The sequence below is a fragment of the Oreochromis aureus genome, linkage group 7, assembly GCF_013358895.1.
Source record: "Oreochromis aureus strain Israel breed Guangdong linkage group 7, ZZ_aureus, whole genome shotgun sequence".
Taxonomy (NCBI): Eukaryota; Metazoa; Chordata; class Actinopteri; order Cichliformes; family Cichlidae; genus Oreochromis; species Oreochromis aureus.
This window is the reverse complement of record NC_052948.1, coordinates 56,855,801-56,865,329: the sequence shown is the minus strand read 5'-3', so window position 1 is coordinate 56,865,329 and position 9,529 is coordinate 56,855,801. Positions and strand designations below refer to the sequence as shown.

Genomic DNA, 9,529 nt, shown 5'->3' with positions numbered 1-9,529 from the left:
TCTGAAACCAAGTCGTGACGTGTACCTTTAAGCAGGTTACACCTCCAAACAAAGGCACAAAAGCAGGCTTAGGTCAGCTAGAATTATGAAATTGCTGCACTCTGACTTGAGCATCTAGAGCCAGAATGGTAAGTTACATGCGTGTCAAGAAAAGATAAGAAAAATTATTTACAATTAGACCAGAATTTAGGCAGTATTGGTTGTCTACATGTCTGAACTTCAATAACTTTTTGTTATATTATTCATATTTTTATTGTTTGAACTTCTTAAATCGTGAGCAGACATACCTCCTCGTACATAATGCTAAAATTTAGGAAATTGTTTGTACTGTACTGCTTTCTGATTAATATTTTAAATTCTTGGAGAATTCCCTGCCCTTTTTTGCAGTTTATAATCACTGACCCACTGCACCTGGGTGTTATTGCAACATGTAAGAATGATAACAAATACTCAGATCCACCGTCTTATTTTATAAAATAAATCTTTTATTTTATCAAAAGTTGATCATGACAACAATATAATGCGCAAATGGAATAGACAGCAACAGAGTATATGAAAAACTAGTGCAAAAAAAAAAAAAAAAAATCACAAATACAAAAATATATTGCACTTGGTAATCTGAAATTTTACGTGGAAGAAGTCATGTTTGGACAACATTCTCAATTTGATATATGCAACTGTAAACATTTACCTTTTATGCTTTGCCTTTTTCTTTTTTTTTTCTTTTTTTTTTGCAAGCACAAAGCTTCTGGAAAAATCTACAGCGAGAGAAGCTCTAGTTTAGAGCTGAAACCAGCAGGCGACTTGTGGTATTTTATCTTAGTTAGTTGGAGTTGTGCTTTTGCTGTGGACCCAGTTGGGGTTTACACCTGGTCTCTAAACTTTCTTTCTCTCACACACACACACACACACACACACACACACACACACACAATGTGAGCTCTAAACGCTCGAGGTGGTCGTTGATGTGACACATTTCTGCATCAGTGATGCCATCTGTCTTTTTTTTTTTTCTTTTTTTTTTTGAATCTCAATGAATTTTCATCTTTGTTCACTAAATGAGACAGTTTCCACCTGAAGTCTGGATGGGGACAGTGGCAGCTTCAGGCCACAGTCACAAGTTCAGCCATCTGAACTACTGCAGATAGCTCTTATCCTGTCACTAATGTTCCCATTTAGAGTAAAATATTCTATGTATACATATATATATATATATATATATATATATATATATATATATACTGTAGCGTATAGGCCTGCGGCAATCTGCTGTATAGAAAACCACTGATAGAAAAACAGTAATAACGGCATGTGCAAAATTCACTGTGAGGCAGGAGGAGGCTTCTTCTGACCACTTGGAGTAGTATTTGTTCTCTGCCTTGTCAGAGTCATAAAGTGGTGTTAAAAAACTGTCTTTTTTTGCCATGTCTTGAGCACACGATATGGCGGATCCAGCACGGCTTGAAATCCCTGGTCCATCACTTCAATGGTCACCAAATACTCTCTCAGCTGACTTTCCCCGGGTCAGGCAGAGTCCAGCCTTATTTACGGTGATATATAATCTGGTGAGAAGCTGGCTGTGTGGGCCAGATGGCTGAGAGCAGCTCTGTCTTTTTGTGCACAGGCTTCAGCGATCCCGGGTTCTCCTCAGCGGGACGGACAGGTGTCAGGTCTCCTGACCTCCACAGTCCCTTGCACCAAGGGGTCAGGATAAGGATCGACCTAGAGGGTGGAAGGGGAAAACGCAGCTTTATGGCTACAGGATCCTCGTGAAGTGATTACTATAACATTGAAAAAAGGTGAAGTTTGTTTTTTTGAGGCAAATGTATTTTTGTGTGTTATTAGGCTTTATTAGTTGTGTCTACATCTTGTACCCATACAGGTGCTGCTTCCTAAATCATGCGGGAAAAGTTCTGTTTGTCAGTGATTTCACTTTGTTTCGGATACTTCTGAAAATCATAAAAGTGGTTCAAATTTTATCTGTGAATTGGGCGCAGTGAATGATATGTTATTTTAGATGTTTTTGTGTGTTGTCTGGATATTTTGTGTACAAAGACTGGATTTCATTCTAGGTCTGTTTATGTTGTTTGGGCACTTTTCCTGTGAGATTAAGACTGTGTGTGTGTGTGTGTGTGTGTGTGTGTGTGTGTGTGTGTGTGTGTGTGTGTGTGTGTGTATTAAAAGTACCTCAGAATACAGTGGCGGAGGCAGATATCTGAACTCTGTGATGTATGTTAGCAGAGACCCGCGGTCCTCACCCTCCGCGTCAGACCTATCACATCCCTGCAGATAATCCTGCCTGTGAGACTCTGATATGGCCAGATCGCTGTAGCTTGGTGGAGCTGTAATAAACAAACAGGCGTAAGTTCACATTCTGTACCCTGCGCACATGAACATGCACGCAAGCATCTGTATTTACAGTACATACCCTCAGGTCTCTCTGGCAGGCCCAGCCAGCTCAAAGTGCTGCAGTTGCTGCTGATGCTGGAGGTGCGGGTGGTGCAAGCATGAAGAGGTATGGTTCCTATCACCAACGGCAATGAGAGTGACAAATTCAAACCACCTGGAATGTCCACGTACACCTGCAAGCAGGAAGGAAACATGCAAAGGAGACAAGTGAATGAATGTTTTAGTGTTTTAAAAGCAGGTTTATGATGAGTTTATTATTGTTTAAGGTTATCTGTACATCACAAGGAAGTAATATGTCTTTTGTTTTGTACCAGCTTATTAGCCAGATAGTGCTAGGGTATTATAAAAAGGTTAGTCAATTAGTCAGATAATCAGTTCATATAATCAGTTAATCAGATGTCAGTAGCAAATAATTGTTTTTCTTTTCTTTTGTTTTGTTTTCTTTTTATTTTATGAAGGCATTTTTCATTGGATTTTAAATATACTTAAGTCCAACTAATTTACCAAGTTGACTTTGAATGGAATATGCAATTTTATCAGACAAATGTAACCTTGCAAATATCCTGCCCGTGTATTCTGAATCCTTTGTTTTATGCTCCTGTCAGTGTCCCTGAATAAAATCAGCAAAGGGAGGCTTGGCATCATATTTCATGTAACATATGAAAAAACATGTGAACTCACCACAAGGGCATATTCTACTTTGATGATGGGACAGTCCAGGATGGAGGGGGACACAGGAGGGATTTTGAGCAGTTTTCCCTCCCAGCTCTGGCTCTTCCCTTGTGGCAGAGGATCTCCTCGCACATTGGACACCAGCTGCTGGATCTCCTTGCCCTTCCCCTTAGCGAAGAAGGTCTGAGTCTGGTAAAGCGCTGCCTTAGGAACCACAACGCGTGATGAACAGTTCTCCACCTCAGCAAAGATTTGGATTGACTCACCTTGGAAAGAGGGGAGAAGAAATCAGCCTGTCAGACTGAGAGAGAAGCAAGATAAGTGAATTCTCAAAAATAGAAGAGAACACCTGGGGGAAGTTGTAGGAGGTGTGGCTTACCTGGTGTGTAGCCCTTTCGCTCTATTTTGGCACTGAGGGAGATAGGGCCTGAAGCACAGAACCAGCAGCACAGCGTTTTCTCCTTTGTACCAGCCTGGGGGGCCTGTTAACACATGTGATCTCTTTAAACTGCTGGCAAAAGATTTTAAAGAAATAGCATCCAACTCAGAACCTGGACCCTTTAAAGGAGCAGTTTAACATTTTTAAAACCACTGTTTTCAGCATGAGAACAATGCAGCGATGGAAGAAGAACTAAAAGTAACACCACAATAAAAGCTGTCTATTTGTCTTTTTATTTATGTGGATAAATAACATGTTACTTGTAGATGTGTTAGCAATGTTTCCAGTCTTAATGCTAAGCTAAGCTACCTGGCTGCAGTGCACTGGGAGTCATATGAATCTGAACTTGCCTCGTAAAGTGAACATGCTTACCAGCAGCAGCGGGGTGTTGATGTCGATGTGTTCAAACACAATGAACTCCTTCTTCACTTTGACGGGGAGCAGCCATGGACGGTGCAGTTCAGCTTTCACCCAGTACCTCACACTGCCATGCTTCCCTTCAAAGGAAGTCGCCAGAGTCCTGAGAGAGAAAAAGAAAAGGCGAGAAGGGAGGACGATTAAAAAGTGTGTGGGTGGTCTGTGGTTATGCTCTGTGTGCAACTTCAACATCCTTTCCTTCAGAATAAGAACCACTACAACAAGTCCTGGTGCTCAGAAAAAACATAACTGAAGGTCAGCGTCTCTTACTGCTGTCCCTCATTTTTAAATATACTATCAAAACCTAGGGGTCAAATACCTCCAAAGGGTCACAAGGTAAAACTCTGGGTCCTGGTATACAAATCTGTCTCTAATCTTTTTTTAATCTTCAAAAAAAAAAAAAAAAAAAAAAATTAGGTAACTGTACCTGTCTGGGCCTTCAAACAGTTATATAAACAAAACCATGTGACAAATACAGACGGCAACAGTTACTTTAGTAAAATTTGCTTATAGACATCTGAAACATGAAGCCTAAGCTACAGTTACACAAGTCACGGAGCAGGTTCATATTCGTGAGCAAATTCTGTATTTCAAAAGTAACCAGTAACCACGTTTTTGTGCCTCTATACTGATACTATTTATTTATCCAAACCCGCTCCACCCCCTTATTTTCCAAATTTTGTATTTCATCAGATACACTGGTCTGATTGCAAATGTTTTGTTATCCAAGTTTCAGATTTTTTACATCATCAACAAGATGGATTGATGTATCTCTTAATTACGTTGGTTATGTGAATATTAGAATGTAATATCTGTGGAAGATGTGTTTTTAATGAGACAACATCAAGAGTGAGACGACAGTTAGGTTAATGTAGATCGTACCGAAATAAGACTGACTGAAAAGTTTTATGTAATGTGAAATATTAGCTAATGGATACCACCATAGCAGTTTTGTATATTTTTGTATTACAGCAAAAACATATTGGCTTAAAAATGTTAATTAGACATAATCTTGTCCACGATGCGGAAGCACTCATTTGCAAAAATGTCCAGTGAAGAAGCTAAATGTCAATTTTGGATAATGTAGGAGTAAAACAGAAAACAGCTCCTCACAAAACACATTTTTTTCTGTGTTGCGTTACATTTAAGCTCCAGCAGAAACTTAAACCAAAAACAAACAAACAAACAAACAAAAAAAAACAGGAAGTAGACAAGTAGACTGTTTTCTTTATTAATGTATGCATTCATTTCTTCACAGTCATGTCAGCAACCATGTCATGAACATGTTTTCACATCACATTTCTTCTTATTGATCTTTGAGATTTTTTTTAATCCTTTTGTTAAATTTTGATTTTTTTTAAACAATTTTCTGAGTTTTCAATACAGTTTTAATCCAAATTATGTAATTAAATGACCTAAAATCAGGTGATTAACCTTTTAAATAAAACTGTGTGGAATAACTAGTTCACTGACATCAGGCAACAACTAAAGATTGTTTTATTGTAACAGGACAATAGTTCTAAATCTCAGGTTTAATCTTCAAATTTTTCTTCTCAAGACTGAAAAATTGTAAAACCTCAGCTCTGACGAAAATAAAGTGAAATGCAGTGAAGTAAAGAGCAGAATTAATGATGAAATTCTCATGTACATGTACTCACATCTGAGGCAGGTTGAAGCTGAAAGCAAACTCGTGCAAGCCTGGGTGCAGGACAGTCACGCCCTCCTCTGGACAGTCCTCATCTGAAAGACAGAGAACACGTCGCTGAGTACACCTGCACACTGCACCTAGCCTCCTACCTTTTAGTACAAGCTATGGATGCACAATGTCACGTAGCCTTATTACACAATGAACTCCAATTCACCTCAGAGGGATTATTAAACACACACGCACGCACGCACGCACACACACACACACACACACAAAGAAAGGCATTTGATCACGAGGAAGAAAAGGTTTGGAGATAAAAAAAAAAAATGGGACAGTTGGACATGGAAAAATGGCCTTAAAAGATGATTTTTTTTTTTAAAAAAAAGCAAAACTGCAGATTCTTGGTTTGTAGCTTCCAGATATGCTGCTCTTTGTCATATTAAACTTTGCTGTCAGCTGTTTTCAGCCTCTGAAACAAACAAGCCCTGCCTTACCTGTGCCTGTAGTGTCTTTACAATATAAAGCACCTTGAGCCAACCGTACTGCTAGGTAAATAAAATTGAATTGGTCTTTTATGCTTAATATATTTGCTTTGTTGGTCAATCACAACAATAATTAAAGATGCCACCCTGGAGACCTGGATTTTATGAGGTTATGCCCTAAAAAAATGGGTTGTTAGCTCTATCTTACACTTTTTGGGAAGCACTCACATCCACAGTCTTCTCTCTACCGTCACAAAATTCATTTGAGAAACTCCACTAACAGTTGTTTTGCCTGAATGCGAAAAAGCAGCTTGTTTGTGGTGTCAGAGGGCTGCTAAAACAACACACCCTGTGGGAGAAGCACCACTTCCTCATTTCATCTCTTATTGTTTGTATGTGATATTGCGTCTACATGCTCCCGCTGAACTTCAGCTTCCTTCCACCTCAGGTCTGCTTCATCCTCAATCTGTGCTGTTTGTGTACGTCAGTGTTTGCTAAGAGAACTGTCATCAACGGCCTGTGTGTGTGTGTGTGTGTGTATGTCAGTGAGCGTATAAGCGTGCGCCCTGTCAAGTCACCGGCAACACGGAGCAAGCAGGAGTAGACCGGTATGAACCAGACTGAGCAGCTTCCTTCAGCTGGAAACTCCAACTCACGTATTACAACTCGTCCTCCCATTGGTGGATAACGTGACATGAATTTGCAAGTCTCGCTCTGATTGGTTCAGCCCCGGCAAGCCCCTGCCCACAATTAGCCCAGCCATGTGGTGTGTGGCATGAAAGAGGAGAAGGTGGGGGAAGTAGAGAGGAAGGGTGTTGTAGACACAGTGACAGCAAACTCCAGGTAACCTGCCGCTCTCACGCAAACTCTGAAACCTCTGAACGGATGAAGGAAAAACGTCCTCCTCTACAGTCATGCCCTTTTATTAAAAGGCACACAGTTTCAGTTTTCATCTAGTTTCATCTTTCTTTTCTTACAGTCACTTTTGTGCTTAGAGAAAATAGATATGACCCACGTAGAAGCGGGGGGGAGTTTAGCGTTGAGGCTTTTGAAAAGGGTCCAAGCATGACCTTTAAGTTAATTTCACCAGTTGAGCTGAAATAATACTTAAAGTACTTATAGCAAGCAAAAATTATATGTCTCCAAAGTCACCTTTTAAATGCGAGTGGTTACATCATTAGACGCTGGATATGTTCTGGTTTGGTTGATGTAAACTGTAACAGTCATTATTCAACCGAGCAAAAGATGACAATAATAAAACTGGATTTTTTAACAGGAGATATGCATATGTGGACTATCCTGCACTTTCATTATCTGCCCAAACCTGACTATGTCCAGTCACATTTACCAAGGATTTTTTTTTAAATCAATGAAATGATAAATAAGCCACTTAAACTGAGTTTTCGATCTACTGATTAAAAAAAATTGCATTGTTCAAAAATACTGGCAGACCTATAGAAACATACAACGACTATTAATGGTAAGCTAACCAGTCAAGCTTAAACAATGCAAAATTTCTGATTCTTCAAGGCCCAGGCTTTTGAAAATGTGAAAACTTTTTGTGTTGTCACACTATTGTACTGTGAGTTGGCCAAAGTGAGATCTGCAAGGCCGTTTTGAACTCCTAGATATTGTAAAGATGTCTTTAACTTAAAACAAAGAGCCAAGCTGCATCTCCTGGAAGCTCATGAGATTCCCTGGAAGTCTTCAGAGATGAGCCACCAGGTGGATGCAGCACTTTAAGTCTAAAGACTTAGACTTAAAGTGCTGCATCTAAAGACTGCGAGATTGGACCTGTGAAACAGTTTGTATCTTTTCTTATCGACCTTTGACCTGCCACCATCCATCCTTGAGTAAACAAAGAGCAAAAGCTGTGCCTCGCTAGACTGCTGGGAAAAGAAGCTCTGTCCACAGACTAGACTCCTGCAGGCTGCATGGTTTCAGTTTTGAGATTATTCATCTTCCCAACCTCTAATAATTAAAAAAAAAAAACCCCAAAAAACCTGGTGAACAAACAGTTCACGTGTGACCTAAATGCTTGATGTGGCATGTTTTACTCATACCCAAATCACCTGGTCCTCCAACACAGGTATACAAGTGTTAGGAGCAGCAGCTGATTTTACAACACACACGCGCGCTGAGCGTCAGCCTGGTCCTCCCCCCTCCCTCTCTCGCTGGCAGTTTCTGAACAGGTTTGAACCGCTTCTAACAAAGGGAGTTGCCTGCGCTAGCCTAGTTGAGGATGTCATCAGTAAAAAGGTCCTTGTGCCATTAGTTCAACCAAAATGTTGCTCTAAAATACGAAGCGCCATCGACTGTTTGCGATTTTGCTCTTTTTCATCAAGTGTTTCACTGGAAGATTTCAACTTTTTCCCTCCTCACTGTGATGTCAACATCCAGACAGTCCGCATGTAAAAGCAGACTCCCTCATCCCTTCACGTACGCGTATCAAACGTTTACTTTAATAATTGGTTTTAAGTGAGGATGGATCGCGCCTATAGCTGCTGCATCAGTACCACTGCGCGGAGGGTCCGCTGTTCCGGGGCTCTGGCACATGACTACGCACTCCGCGTTAAGAAAGTTTGGGGACGAGCTTCTGTCAAAAGTTTGCAGTGATCAGTTGCGCCGCATCACTTCACACAGATCACGAAACAGCAGAAGAAAAAGGAGCAACTCCTTACCTCTCTCCTCTCCTATCAAGGTGTCGTAATGATGCAGGTATTCCACCTCCTCTGTGTAGTTCTGAGTATAAGCCGTGTTTGCTCCGGCGTTTCTCGACTCTGTCCACCGGACCTTGGCGACTCCTCTCGCGGTTATGTCCAACCTCTTGACCCGCACATCCCCAGTGACCTCCACAACAACCCTCCCCGACACCAGGTCTCCTCCGGAGAACACCGGCAGGTTGTTCTCATTCAGACTGTCAAAGTAGATCGCCAAGGCCCTCACTTTGCCCAGTACCATGATGACAACGAATGGACAAGTAAACAGGATGAGGAAAAGTGTCTATGGAGAACAAGTTGTGAGTAGAGCCGTGTGGCACAAATTCATGCGCCTCGCTCCGGGTGCCCAGCGCAGAGCCGGGTCTGCGGCTGTCAGTGATGGCTCATCTGGTAGCTGATGGTCCACAGGAGATCTGCGCCCTCCTCCGAGTGCGCCTGTGCTTCTCTACCGATCTTTGCTGGCGTCTGCTTCCAGCGCTGCGCTCTTAAAGCTTCCGTGCGCACAAATGACCTCACTGAGCATGTGCGCACGAACTGGCCAGCCTGCTTACACAGAAAGGAGCAGGGCTCAGCCTCCGCCGCTGACATAATCTGATTTACAGACAAGACGTTTTGTCTACTTGTCCCCACAGGGTTTGTCACAAAACGAAAGAGGGTTTTTAAAAATAATGTCGGAACGAAAAGACGGTTTGTGGAAACGAATACACAGGCACAGTGTGCAATAAAGAGTTTAACAAACTGT

At 41.4% G+C, this 9,529-nt stretch overlaps 1 protein-coding gene across 1 annotated transcript; it reads right to left on the bottom strand.

Moving 5' to 3' along the window:
- Window positions 1-723: 723 nt before the first annotated feature.
- On the bottom strand, window positions 724-9,481 carry arrdc3b (arrestin domain containing 3b). Its single transcript, XM_031751316.2, has 8 exons — window positions 8,749-9,481; window positions 5,596-5,677; window positions 3,893-4,040; window positions 3,461-3,563; window positions 3,091-3,347; window positions 2,429-2,582; window positions 2,188-2,342; window positions 724-1,722 (listed from the first exon to the last, which is right to left on the bottom strand). Exons 1-8 carry the CDS (start codon window positions 9,026-9,028, stop codon window positions 1,648-1,650), a joined length of 1,254 nt encoding a protein of 417 aa, XP_031607176.1. The 5' UTR covers window positions 9,029-9,481; the 3' UTR covers window positions 724-1,647.
- Between the last annotated feature and the right edge of the window lie 48 nt (window positions 9,482-9,529).

What these genes read in the sequence shown, in the direction of transcription:
- arrdc3b (XM_031751316.2), bottom strand. Translation starts at nt 9,028, where the DNA reads ATGGTACTGGGCAAAGTGAGGGCCTTGGCGATCTACTTTGACAGTCTG. An exon ending in AGCTTCAACCTGCCTCAGAT is followed by an intron (nt 4,041 to 5,595) that starts GTGAGTACATGT and finishes TTTCTCTCTCAG; the next exon opens with GACTCTGGCGACTTCCTTTG. An exon ending in CCTGCCAGAGAGACCTGAGG is followed by an intron (nt 2,343 to 2,428) that starts GTATGTACTGTA and finishes TGTTTATTACAG; the next exon opens with CTCCACCAAGCTACAGCGAT.